A 14,614-nucleotide genomic window follows, 5' to 3' on the forward strand; every position below is an offset into this window, starting at 1 on the left:
AGACATTTTGATGGAAACCATCGATAATTTGAAAAACATTAACAAGGATGATTTGTTTAGGAGTGGTGTAATAATTCGCAAGAATAAGATCTCCACTCAGGATGTGGAGAATTTGGCAATCACACTCAGCAGGTAAAAACTAAATTATCATTAGTATTGGTTGAAAAGTTAATGTACAAAATGTTTTTTTTTATTAAATAAAAAGTATTGTGACATTTAACCCTCTTACCCAAGTCAGAAATTAATCATTAATATTTCAATTTCGACAACAAAACATTAAATGCAGATAGCTTCAAATTTGCTTGAATCACAGAGTCTCTGTTCGCACACCAATCGCAGTTGAGTAATAGAGTAGCTGAGCTCTTAAAAGAATCGGATCTACTGCAGTTCACGGTAAAATATTGCTGGTAAGCAATATTTCCAAAAATCTATGAATTTTAAAGACTGCTAGCTGCCAAACGGCTAAACGTACAGATCATACCCGCACACCATTTTAAGCGGCATAAGAAGGCCTACAAATAATCTGGAATAGCCAAGATCGAATTATGCACAGGGAAAGCTTCACTGAAGAAAAAACGCGTAAAATAGGTCTTTTTCGCGCATTTCTTTGCACTGCGAGATAATTATGCATTATTGATTGATGGCTATTCCAGATTATTTGTAGGCCTTCTTATGCAGCTTAAAACAGAGTGCGGGCATGATCTGTACGTTCAGCCGTTTGGCAGCTGGCAGCCTTTAAAATTCATAGATTTTTGGAAATATTGCTTACCAGCAATATTTTACCGTGAACTGCAGTAGATCCAAAGAATCAACAATTAGATTTTAAGCGGTACAATTTTTTTAAAATATTCCTTTTTTTTCTTTCTCGAAAATTTGTAATGTTACTAAATGGTTTTATTAGATTATGGAAAGTTATTGATAGATGAAGAAAATAGATACTTGTGCCACCAAAACTATGCATTTTTCCTCATATATTTCTTATTTCTTTAATTCAAAAATTTATTTCTAACAAATTAAATTATTCTACTTTTTATTTAAAATTTTTCGCTTTTCTATAATTTAGATTTTTTTCGTTTTGCTACAAATTTACTTACAATTTTGTATAGACTTATACATTTATTATCTACTTATTCAGTTTTGACACTCTACAAGTGTTATTGTTTGTTTTTCTTACCATACAGAGCTTCGCTTTTATTGATTTGTCATTCTTGTTCTTGTGAATTTACGCTTTTCTACAGTTAGAATCAGTCTTACTTTTGACTGTATGTAACGGATAGCACTTTTAATTTATTTAGGCATAGGTTAGAATTGTCCTATTGATTTTAAATTTGTCATGATGATTCCTATAACCAATAGACACAGTTTTAAAAGCGTGGCGACTCAATGATGATTTTTTTTACTTTTTAACAAATATTTTTGAATTATATAATAATTAATCTTTAATTTTTTATTTCTTTTATAATGCCTTATTTTTTAAAACTTTGCTATTATCGAACAAAGACCTCATGTTTCCAAAAGTACAAAAATTTTCTTTTTTTAAAAATATATATAGAAAACTTTTAAAATTTTATAAAATTAGATTTCTTTACAAAAATAAAGGAATTTCTACAGAAATATTTATTTCTATCATTCTTAAAATCAATGTTCAAGGATTTATTCATTTATCAAACTTATTTTATTTTATATATATATATATATATATCAAATTACCTTTACTGTAAAAGACATCAAATCTAAACGGACTCTTAAAAAAATATTTCTCTTGGCAGTTAAACAATCTAATTAACCTACTAAATAAAGACGAAACCACAGCAAATAAATTAAAATGTTCAGTTTAGATTAATTAATTTAATATACATTTTATTCTTAAAAAGATGTCCGTTTCTGTGTTTTCTTTAAGATCTCACTAACCGAAATGTTTAATACTATTTTTGGGGAGGATACATCCACCCCCCGAAAGCATAATCGCCCATGGAACCGCCCCCCCCCCCCTCTCATAAATAAAACTTTTTATGTTCAAAAACTAAAATGGAATCGGCTACACCCCCTATCCTCAAGTAATAATTAATTCATATTTTAGTTCAAGTAAACGAGTAGCAGAACTACAGAGACGCCTTCCTGTCATTCAGGGAAAACTTGTACAAGGTAAATATATTTCCAGTATTGATTTGAAACCGATTAATGTCCTCTGGATTAAAACCGGTTCTCAATACTGAAAAATATTGTATAGCATCGTATTACAGACAATTTTCTACGAATATTAAAATAAAAATCATAAGTAAGATTATGACCAGTTTTTGTTAGTCCGAACCTTAGGGTCCCCCGGGGCTAAGAAAATTAGTTTTAATAACCGCGGAAAGATGTCTATAATACGATGTGTTAAATAACTATTATCTATCTATTTAATTACTTATCTATCTATCTAGAATCTATTTATAAATCTGTCTATCTGTTTAGACAAACGACACAATACAATCTGTCCCGATTTTGTATTACTTTTCCGCAAAAGTAATACAAAATCGGGACAGATTGTATTGTGTCTAGACAGACAAACTGTTGGTAGGCTGAGTTAGTGCATATGTACTTCATACCAAGTTATCTATTATTTAACCTATGTATCTATCTACCAATATATTCTATTGACATCAGAATATACCCTATACCACATCTCTTTTCTGAGGGGGTTGATCAATAGAATAGGTAGGCAAAAAGCGGTGACATCTATCCCAATTTTCCTTGACCTTAAACACAGATACACATAAATCTATCAATTTAAAAAAAAAATATTTATTTATCTATCTATCTATAAAAATGTTTCTTCGTCTATCAATGTATTTAAAAATGTCTATCTATCTTTTATCTATATAGTAAAACTGCCTGATGAGAAGGCCCAGCTGAACAGACTGAAAAAGTTTCAAACGGAAGTTCCAGAAAAACTTGAGAATGCTTGGACAAGATGCAAAAAGGTGGGAATTATTGATTCACACCCAGGGATCTACAGGGATAAGACAATGGTCAATAAATTGATGTACATCCGCTTCAGTAGATTACAATTAGTGGTTGAAACATTAGGGCACTTAATAAACCAACTAACAAAATTAATAAAAGTCTCCAAAAATCTTAAGTCAACGATTAAGAAAACTTTATTATGAAACATTGGGGACCAGTGTAAAAAACATCCCATTTTCACCTTCCTCCTTGATTTACAGCATAGCCTATAACACTTTTTGTGATATGATAGTGGAAAAAATGGATATAAGTATATGGGGAAATGTTTTTGGCATTTTATTCTGCTAAAATGGAACTTATTGGTCAGTCCGTTCATCCTGTAGGAGGGAAGGGGATGGGGGTATCATTATTTTAGCCAGCTGCAAGCATCACGTTATTAAAGTACATGAAAATCTGTTTCAACATCCAAGTAATAACGTATCAATTTAGTGATCTATTAATCATTTTTATCGATGAAATTGTAGAATACTAATTCATTTTTAAAAATACATTACATTAAATTTTATTAAAATAATATTGTATGAAAGCTACAAACAATAAAAACAGCAACTCAATATTTATAGATATAGATATTCTGGATAGGTTAATGAAATTTAAAATTGTTGTTTTTAGGTTACTGGAACCCTGGTCACCTTGAAGAGATTAGCAAGTGTTCAGGTAAATATTTATGCTGTTATTGTATCAACTTAATACTGAATTGGTTTAAGATCAATAATATGTACCCTAACTGTGATTTTTATAACGTCTATTATGAATAACTAGTAGCATTGCCCCTAGCCTCTAGGGTGGAGAAATAATTCCACTGAAATATTTTTTTTTTAAATCAAGGATAGGATAGTAAATTTTTAGGGTGAGGAGTTGCTCACCCCCTCAGAAAGTAGCTTAAAACCACCACAGGATCAGAATTTCATTTCTTGAGAAGCACAACCTAATCGGTCCAGCGGTTATTGAGATCTTTAGCTTCAGACCGATAGACAAACATTTTAATACCTTGTATCATAAATTAGCATAAATGCATAATACTAGTAATTAATTAAACGTGAATGGTGATTATTTTAACCTGAAATTATAGTGTCATTTCATGCAAAAGTTTTCCAGAAATTGATATTTTAGGTTAGCTTGAGTTATTTTTTATTCCTTTTTCCCTGTTACAAACATGGTAAAATCACCCTTTTAGTACTAATGGCGAAGCCACTAATTGCAGAGGAAAATATTTTTGAGAATATTGTGAATGTGTTTATTACTAAATTCTAATAAAATTTTGGGATTATGCATCTTTCTCTTTTCAGCCCATACACACACACACACATACAAACACACACATACACACACACACACTCTGTTGCGAATTTTAATGTTTTCCATCAAAATTGCAAATATATTAAAGAGCAAAATTAAATATGTTGTTCCCCACTTAACCTAAAGCATAAAGGAATTCATATAGGGTTTGGTGATTTTACCCCCGTATTGAGTTTGTTTTATATGATTTTTTTCTGGGGGGGGGAGTACCTTTTTTCCTTTTGATGATTATCTTACATATCCGAAAAAAAGCTTTAAACCTGCCTTTATTCAATAAAAAGCTATTGTAAAGAATTGTAGACGATTGGTCTAGTCGTTCACGAGATCTTACTTAGTAGACTTAAACCTATCCTTCATTCTTGAAAGTGCTTTTTGGACAATTTGGTATGATTAAATGAACACCATTGCGAGTTTTGAATGCAAATTGGATGCAAGTTCTTCTGCAAACAAAAGGCTGCAACAGTTTTTAAATTCATAAAAATATGCTAATCAGTTAATCACATTAATGAGCAAAATTTTCCTTTTTTTGCATAGACTTTTTAATACACAATAGTGTTTTATATTGTTAATTGAAATACTATTTAAAATGGATAAAGAATATACATGGATATAATGTAGGGAAAAATGTGGTCAATTTAGGTTGCTAACATAGACATAATTTATTGGTCAGTTCATTCATCCAGTATGAGGGGAGAGGAATGGATAATTGGGGTGGTGGGGGAATCGTTATTCTATCCAGCTGCAAGTATCAATTTATTAGAGTACATGAAAATCTGGTGTAAGATAGAATTAATGATAAATCCATTTTAAGAAAATTGTTAAAAACTGGACCCTCTTATAAATCTTTTGCAAATATTATTCGCTCTGCAAAAAATATCAGCCTTGTTTGTAAATGTGTCTTAAGAAAATAATTTTCAATTAAATTAATAACTTTTTCCACTGATTTGCTATCTATATGTATATCCTGATGTAAATTCAAAAGTATTTCTGTGAGTCTGGCTATCTGTTGTACAGAGGGATCTCGCTAACCGCTGGATCGATATAGTTTTCTTTACTTTTGATTTTTGATTTTAAATATTCAAATATGGTTTGGGGTCGACTTCACCCTATCCTACCTTAAGTGCCCCTAGAGGCCTCTAGCTGCATAGGCGCTAGTATATAATTATAGTAGAAATTGTTTTTTGACTAAAGCTTTTCAAGGAAGCTTTATTAGTATTTTTGGAGTGGTTTTATGCTATTTATTACTTACTTTCTTTCTCTCTCACACCCCTCTACATGATAGAAATAATAAGTATCACATCCATAAACTTCAAAATAAGCTAAACTATATAATATCAACATAATTAATAAAAACCTAAAAACTGCAATTTTTTTCAAATTACCTTCTTTGATATTTACATGATAAAATCGGCAATAAAGAAGAAACAAGCTATTTTGAGAAAATTAGTTTCTCTTGCATATTTTTAGTTAAAAATCAAATTAAGGCTCATAACATTGCGATTTGAGAAAAGCACAAATTCTACATATTTTCATATTTTTTACAACAAATGATTACAAAAGTCCATCATTTGAAACCAAGGGTACTTTTTTATTACACCCATATAATATTTCAGCTGTAGACAGTTTAAATCCTTACTATAAAGCTTTTTTGGAAAACATTTGTAACAAAAATTTATGGAATTAAATAATACAATATTATAGGAACACCGAGTACACCCAGGAGCTCCTATTGATGTATCCTTGACACCCACACCTAAAATAATATATGTATTATAGGAACAACGAGTACACCCAGGAGCTCCTATTGATGTATCCTTGACACCCACACCTAAAATAATATATGTATTATAGGAACAACGAGTACACCCAGGAGCTCCTATTGATGTATCCTTGACACCCACACCTAATATAATTATTATACTATAGGAACAACGAGTACACCCAGGAGCTCCTATTGATGTATCTCTGTCACCCACACCTGAAATAATTATTATATTATAGGACCAACGAGTACACCCAGGAGCTCCTATTGATGTATCTCTGACACCCACACCTGATATAATTATTATATTATAGGAACAACGAGTACACCCAGGAGCTCCTATTGATGTATCCCTGTCACCCACACCTGATATAATTATTACATTATAGGAACAACGAGTACACCCAGGAGCTCCTATTGATGTCTCCCTGACACCCACACCTGATATAATTATTATATTATAGGAACAACGAGTACACCCAGGAGCTCCTATTGATGTCTCCCTGACACCCACACCTGAAATAATTATTATATTATAGGAACAACGAGTACACCCAGGAGCTCCTATTGATGTCTCCCTGACACCCACACCTGATATAATTATTATATTATAGGAACAACGAGTACACCCAGGAGCTCCTATTGATGTCTCCCTGACACCCACACCTGAAATAATTATTATATTATAGGAACAACGAGTACACCCAGGAGCTCCTATTGATGTCTCCCTGACACCCACACCTGATATAATTATTATATTATAGGAACAACGAGTACACCCAGGAGCTCCTATTGATGTCTCCCTGACACCCACACCTGAAATAATTATTATATTATAGGAACAACGAGTACACCCAGGAGCTCCTATTGATGTATCCATGACACCCACACCTGATATAATTATTATATTATAGGAACAACGAGTACACCCAGGAGCTCCTATTGATGTATCCCTGTCACCCACACCCTCTGAAATAGCTAGACTTCCCACAGGTTAACCTAATTTTAGATTCAAAAAAAACTGAAAGATTTATTTAATTCCGACAATTCATTATTTTTATAACTACTTGCGGTTACATCAAAAATCTATTTTTAAAAGTGATATCAGTCTGAATATCTGTCATAATTTATAAATTTGGCTCATCTTAGAGGCTCTAACATATTTGTATCTTTGTCTTATCTTTTTGATTTAATTTATATTACCTATATAAAAATGAAGTCATAAATCACTAATGACCAATGTTAGGCCAATACACAGACTAAATTACCAATGGCAGACAAGTATACATTTTTATTGACTAATAGTAGGCCACTATGAGGTCATTCTTTATTGGCACTGTAAAAAGCATCGCTTAATGTTAAAATTATTTATTGAAATAGTAATTTTTACTTTATTTTATTTGTCTTTTTTTAGTCAATGAGAATTTACTGAATTATTGAATTTGCAATTTTTTAGGCGCAGATCCCAACAGAGAAAGTTCTTTGGATGATTTATTAGACGCACTTCAAAACTTTTCTGAAAGCAGCAATCCGGAATCTTTAAACTCAGATCTATCGGAGGTGAGCATAGATTCCAAACGCTTTTTTTGAGTACAATTTACTACGCAGCACTTTTTGAGTTCTACTAGAATGTACTGAAAATTTCTAAATTAATACCTACATGAATACAATTATCCTATATAATGCTTTCTAATTTTTAGGAAAGCCTATCTAAACTACTGGTATGTAAACATTTCATCATAAATTATATTTTACTATCCTACTTTCAATTATATGTTTTACCTGTATTTAGATAATAAAGTATTCCTTTAGTCTCACGTTTATGTTGTATACTTTATAAAAAATACGTTAATAGACTGCACTGATTATTTTTTTAGGATAAAAGCCAAAGCAGTACTATATCTCGCACTGAAGACACAAAAATTCCGCCAAAACCTGCAACAAGCAACACAACAACAACATCAACAACGAATGGAAAATCTGTCAACTTTCAGCTGCCCAATGGTGCTGGTACAAGCTCAAGCACACCAGCCAATGGGAAGACAGTAAGCTCAACTGGCTCAGCTAATGGCAAGACTACAAACACATCAAGTGCTGCCAATGGGAAGTCCGGATCTACTTCCTCTACCAATGGGAAAACAGCACCAACTTCAATAATCAAAACATCAACAAATTCATTAACTACAACTACAGCGTCGAATGGTAAAGTAGTGAGCTGTAAACAAGGAAATAATAATTCCAAAGCAACAACAAATTCTTGTACAATCAAGTCTCCGAGTAACAATGCTCCTTCACAATCAACTTCAGAGGTAAGTGCAATTATGTTAGTTCATCATTTTAATTGCTATCGCATCGTATTTAAAACAGCTTTTCGCGGATATTAAAATAAAAATTAAGATTAAATGCAGTTTGTTGTCCCAGACTAACAAAACTGGTATTAATTATTTGATATTATGTTATTTTATTATTCGTGGAAAATTGTCTGTAATACTATGTTATATATGATTTTTCAGTATTGCTGAGAATCGGTTCTTATCCAATGGATATTAATCGGTTTTAAAGCCATACTGTAAAAACAATTACACATTTTCTTATGGATTAAACTATTCCAAATTAATTTTTAATGTTTTGACAGGACCCTAAAAGTGAGGGTGTCCGCTCAGAATGCCAGAGTAAGAGCTGCAAGGATAGTTCTGCTTGCCAGCAATCCAGAGTAGTGCCAAAGGTAAAAATATACCATTAAGGCATCCCAAGAAATATATTAAAACCATCCGAGGAAGCTTTACTCAAAGTGAGATTTTAATGGGTTTAGTGGCTAGCGAGTTTTTGTTTTGTTTTATACACTAGTTTTAATATACATTTAATGTCACATTGACTTTAAAATGGCATTTGATAGATGGTGGTAGGATCTATTGGCTTCCTAAAGAAAGATTTAGTGATTATCTAGTCATAATTTTAAGATGAATTGTGATTTTATATATTTTGATGTAACCAGAATTAAATAAAATAAAAAAAAATTCTGTTTCATAATATTTATTTATCGGATCGTATTATAGACAGCTTTCCGCGGGTATTAAAACGAAAAACTGGTATAAATATTGTGATTTTTATTTCAATATTCGTAGAAAACTTGCTATAATACGATACTACACATGATTTTTCTTATCCAGCGGATATTGATCGGTTACGAAGAAGCCATAACGGAAAAATAAAATTATGTAATTTAGGCTAACCCGCCACCCCCGCCCCCACGAACAAGTTCCGCCGGATCTACTGTACGAGGGAAACCAGACAAGGATGATAGCAGCTGTGCTGGACAGAGTTGTAATAAGAAACCTTCTTCAAAGGTACAATCTTATTTTGGAAATTAAAGGTTATATTGTTAGTAAGTAAATCTTTTTCTAAATAGCCTAAAACAAGAACAGGACCTTTGTAAAGATCTTAAGCTTCCGACAAAAAACCGTATTACTTTATGAAATAGGATTTCATACGCATTTCAGATTAAATACCAAACTATTGATTCCTCTAACATTCAATAAAAAAATTTATTTAGGGAACGCCGTGTATGAATACAACAAAACTTGTGGTGGATCTAACAGCTGCGTCATCCCTAAACAGGTAGAAATTATAATAAATGTTGCACCATCCCAAATATGCATTATTAGCAGGGAGAAAGGGGATATTGGGCTGTTTATCACACTAGTCCACAAAGTTTTATAATAAAGTTTTCTTATTCGTTTAAGAGTTTTATTGAATTTTGATTGGTCGGTTAATTGTTATATATGTCTAAAAGTTTGAAATACTTATTGTAATCTACAGAAGGGGTTATTTTATGCATAATTATTGGAGAGATACATAGGTCATTGTTGATTCTATGAAGAAAAACAAATAAATTAGAAATCAATACGTTTTTAATGTGTGATTTTTTCATCTAATTTAACTTTAAAAAACTCTTTAAGATTAGATGTGATAATAAAAACAAAAATAGGTTGCAATTTTCTACTAAAAAAATATTTTTTTTTAGCAAAAAATATATATTATAAGGATCTGTTATTTTTCTATTTCTTTTGATTTGTGCAGCAAAAACAAGCAAATGTTAACTTTTTGTTCCTAAAAACATGTCATTATTTTAAATTGCAGCTCCTAGAAAAGTATATTTGTTAACAAAAAGTGAATAATTGTAAATTTCAATGGATGTAGGATATACATGGATATATTGACTGGAGAAAATTTGTCGTCAATTTAGTTTGCTAATATGGACCTCATTTAATGGTCAAATCGTTCATCCAGTAGAAGGGAAAGGAATAGAGTAAAGGGGATGGATGGGTATCGTTATTTTAGCCAGCTGCATGCGTCACTTTATGAGTGTACATGAAAATCTGATGCAACATCCAAGTATTAATGTATCGATTTCAAGAATATAATAACCTAGCATTTTTATAATTTTTAAAAGCGTAGCTTTTCTATAATTAGGGTCGGTACGTCCGTACGTCCGTCCTTCCGTCCGTCCGTACGTCCGTCCGTCCGTCACGGATAGCTTTTTTCGTTAATTTAGACATGTTAGAATTGTCCTATCGATTTCAAATTTTGCATGTTGATTCCTTTAGTAGTTAGGTACGATTTAGAAAGCGTAGCAACTCTATAATCATTACCAAAATGTCCGTACGTCCATTTTAAACATGTTGATATTTTTACTTTTTTAAATAGCTTTTTTCGTTAATTTAGGCATGTTAGAATTGTCCTATCGATTTCAAATTTTGCATGGTGATTCCTGTAAAGGTTAGGTACGAGTTAGAAAGCGTAGCAACTCTATAATCATTACTAGAATGTCCGTACGTCCATTTTAAACATGTTGATTTTTTTACATTTTTAACAACAAATTTGTATGTGACCTAATTATCCGATTGGTCTGATTTTTGGTATACTGATTCCTGGGACAATAAAGTACAATATTATAAGCGAAGCAACTCTATAATCAAGTCCTAAAAATGTAAGTATGTCCATAATCATTATCCTGTATCAAGCAGTTTTTCAACAAATTTACTTACAATTTTGCTTTGACTCTTATACATTCGCATTCTGATTATTCAGTTCTGACATTATACAAGTGTTAATATCCGTTTGTCCTACCGTTTCAGAGCTTCGCTTTTATGGATGTTGTCATCCTTGTTGATATGAAAATATGTGAAAATAACTAAAATTTTAGAACTGTTGCAACACAAGAAGAGATAGAGAGTGCGGCTGAAACTGCTATTTCTGAAAAGGTAATTATTAGTTTTTTATGAATGCCAAATAAAATGTATTTAAATTAAAGGGATCATATTTTATATCTATCTATAAAACAAATTAGTTTTATCCTTATACTAAAGTAACAGGATGTCTGTTTGTCTGTACCGAAGGATCTCGCTAACCGCTGAACCGATCGGGTTCTCCTTAACAGGGTATCTTCTCATAGGTCACGGGAAGGTTTATAACTATTTTCTTGGGGGGTGGGACACCCCCAACCCCCCAAAAAAATGAAAAATCCCCCCCCCCCCAAAAAAAAATTTCGCCCCCCCAAATTTTTTTACTTTTTCTTTTAAAATCTAAAATAATAAATTGAATTATTAAATTCGACTCTCTCCTCCTCAAGTGACCCTAGAGGCCTCTAGGGGCGTAGCCGCTAGTAGATAGATATAAAATAGTAAGGTTTTTTCTGAAGCTTTAGATCCTACTACCTACTGATTTGATTGAGTTCACTTACAGGCGATATAATTTCTAGTTTAATCCTAAATATTTTTAAGGCTATTTTTCTGCCCATTCTATATCCATTTGAATACAGTGCTCCAAACTGCTAGGGTCGCAGTCATTAGCTACATACAAAACAGTAGTAATTTTTCTGAAGCATAAGATTTCAATAAATACTGAACTGCTTGAGTTCTCCTTTATAGGTCTCGGAAACGTTTTAGGCTATTCTATTTTAAGCTTTCGGAGAGCCTAATTCTTAATTTGTAAATTATACCTAACTGTTCTAAGAATCAGTATGCAAAGTTTAAAATAAATAGGACAATTCTAACATGCCTAAATTACGATAAGACTGGGGGACTTCTGGCTGACTCTAATTATAAGAAAGCTTCGCTTTCAAAAAAAAACAAAAAAACTCATTTTTGACAGTTTGAACAATTTAGATGTCAAGATCAACAAATGGAGCAGTACTGGAGAAAAGTGAATCTTCTGCTATTGATTCCCGTTTATCTCAGGTAGATATATAGATAGATAATTAGATTTGGATATAAAGGTACATGGAGAGATAGCTAGATGGGTAGATAGTTTCTGGATATCTTTACATAAAAGTAACAGTATGTGTGTGTAGTGAAGAAGCTCACTAACTTTTATACTGATGTGGTTCTCCTTTACACTGTAGCTTCTCATAGGTCCTAGGAAGGTTTGCAACTATTTTTGGGGTGGGTAGGGTACTACAACACTCCTAAATGGGTGTGGGGGTCTATAGAAGGCTTGCTGATAATAAAAGATATGAAATAAATGGATTACAGTCGAAGCCGCAACAGCAGCAACCAATCATAAATTCTGCGAGACTGGGAATGTAGATTTATATACCCAACAATGAACTGTAGTTGAAGACACTAGCGGCTGAGTTTATAGCATCTCACTGTGGGCTAGAATTGAATCAAGACAAAAGTAAGTGCCGAGCACTGGGACCTATGTATGGTGAAAATAGACATAAAACCACGATGATTCCAGGTAAAACCAAAATATTTCAGCGGGGGCTTTTTGAGAAAATTAGATTTAAAAATTTCAAGTTCAATTTTCACCCCCTAGGAGTTGCCGCAAAATAATGACAAGAAAAGCAAATATTATCTATTTTAAATGATGAACAACTTTGCTTTTATGAAGTCCTTCTTAAAACCTCTATATATATGATTTTTTTTAGGCTGAATTTTCGTGACCTTTGCAAAGCAAGTGATAAAATGGCCATTTATTAACTCCCTTTAGGAGTGGTTTTATGAAGAACTTTATAAAAGCAAAGTTGTTCAAAATTTAAAATAAATAATATTTGCTTTTCTTGTCATGATTATGCGGCAACTCCTAGGTGGTGAAAATTGAACTTGAAATTTTCAAATCTAATTTTCTCAAAAAGCCCCCGCTGAAATATTTTGATTTTACCTGGAATCATCATGGTTTTATGTCTATTTTCACCATACATAGGTCCCAGGGCTCGGCACTTACTTTTGTCTTGATTCAATTCTAGCCCACAGTGATCTAGGAGTAAGGTAAATAGCCTACAACCAAACTTAGATATAAGAATTAAACAGCCTAAAACAATCCAGCGACCTAAAAGAAGCTTTCGCTAAAATGGAGAACTCAATTCGTTCAGTAGCACATTATCAAAATCTTAAGCTATAGACAGAAAACTCCTTTTATAATAGGAAAAATGGAAATTATATGATTTTTTAAGGAGATAACAGGACCTACCCACATAAAACGCGCACACAGTCTCACAACATGGACAGGTTCAGGTAAAAAAAAATCACCGGGAGGGAGGGGGCATTAGACTTTAAAATTACACAAGTACCCAAAGTTTTTATTTATTATTCGTTAGTGCAAAAATTTTAGGTACTAATATTAATTTTTATTTGGTTAATACCAAAATAATAGGTAGTGTGTAAACTTTTCAACCAATAATTTAATCTACAGAAGGGGTAGTTTAATTTATTATCATTTGGGCATGAACATAAATTTATCATACATTGTCTTAACCCTTAATAGCCCAAAACATATTGTAATTGTTAAGGTCCGCCTCCTGTGCCGAGTAAACCTGACCTGGTGAAGAACTTGACCTCTGCTAAGCGCCAGGAGGAACTGGAGGTCAGGCACCAAGAGTTGCTGGCCAGACAGAGGCAGTTACAGGTATATATATATATAGGCAGGTAGATAGGTAGTTAGATAGACAGGTAGAAGAACCTGACCTCTGCTAAGCGCCAGGAGGAACTGGAGGTCAGGCACCAAGAGTTGCTGGCCAGACAGAGGCAGTTACAGGTATGTATATAGGCAGGTAGATAGGCAGATAGATAGGCAGGTAGATAGATAGGTAGATAAATAGGTAGAAGAACCTGACCTCTGCTAAGCGCCAGGAGGAACTGGGGTCAGGCACCAAAAGTTGCAGGCCAGACAGAGGCAGTTACAGGTATATATATAGGTAGGTAGATAGGTAGTTAGATAGACAGGTAGAAGAAACTGACCTCTGCTAAGCGCCAGGAGGAACTGGGGACAGGCACCAAGAGTTGCTGGCCAGACAGAGACAGTTATAGGTAGTTAGTTTAGTCACATAATATACCCAGAGAGGAAGAGGACATTAAGCTGTTTATTACACCAGTCCCCAAAGTATTTGCTTGGTCTGCTTAATAACATTGGGAACTTATCATTATTATGATTGATTGGTTCTAAAGTTCAGTATCTAAACATTTCAACCACTATTTGTAATCTACAGTTTTGTGAATCATTTTGGATGTATATCAAATTATCGGCCATTGTCTTATACCTTCA

General features: G+C 32.8%; 1 protein-coding gene across 3 annotated transcripts in view; it reads left to right on the forward strand.

Moving 5' to 3' along the window:
• The window catches only part of LOC145328072 (uncharacterized), a 296,033-nt gene that overhangs the window by 278,151 nt on the left and 3,268 nt on the right, over nt 1–14,614 (forward strand). For 2 of the 3 annotated variants that reach the window (XM_080171632.1, XM_080171633.1), the window contains exons 29-43: nt 61–132; nt 2,081–2,145; nt 2,869–2,966; nt 3,622–3,666; nt 6,985–7,063; nt 7,527–7,630; nt 7,771–7,791; nt 7,948–8,379; nt 8,706–8,795; nt 9,298–9,417; nt 9,624–9,688; nt 11,277–11,334; nt 12,238–12,309; nt 13,527–13,587; nt 13,863–13,978. In XM_080171632.1, the coding sequence (XP_080027758.1) occupies nt 61–132; nt 2,081–2,145; nt 2,869–2,966; nt 3,622–3,666; nt 6,985–7,063; nt 7,527–7,630; nt 7,771–7,791; nt 7,948–8,379; nt 8,706–8,795; nt 9,298–9,417; nt 9,624–9,688; nt 11,277–11,334; nt 12,238–12,309; nt 13,527–13,587; nt 13,863–13,978 (1,498 nt within the window). The remainder of the gene's footprint in view (nt 1–60; nt 133–2,080; nt 2,146–2,868; nt 2,967–3,621; nt 3,667–6,984; nt 7,064–7,526; nt 7,631–7,770; nt 7,792–7,947; nt 8,380–8,705; nt 8,796–9,297; nt 9,418–9,623; nt 9,689–11,276; nt 11,335–12,237; nt 12,310–13,526; nt 13,588–13,862; nt 13,979–14,614) is intronic. The other variant, XM_080171635.1, reaches the window with a different exon arrangement.

Source organism: Acartia tonsa, chromosome 9 (assembly GCF_053477335.1).
Source record: "Acartia tonsa isolate MP-2025a chromosome 9, ASM5347733v1, whole genome shotgun sequence".
Taxonomy (NCBI): domain Eukaryota; kingdom Metazoa; phylum Arthropoda; class Copepoda; order Calanoida; family Acartiidae; genus Acartia; species Acartia tonsa.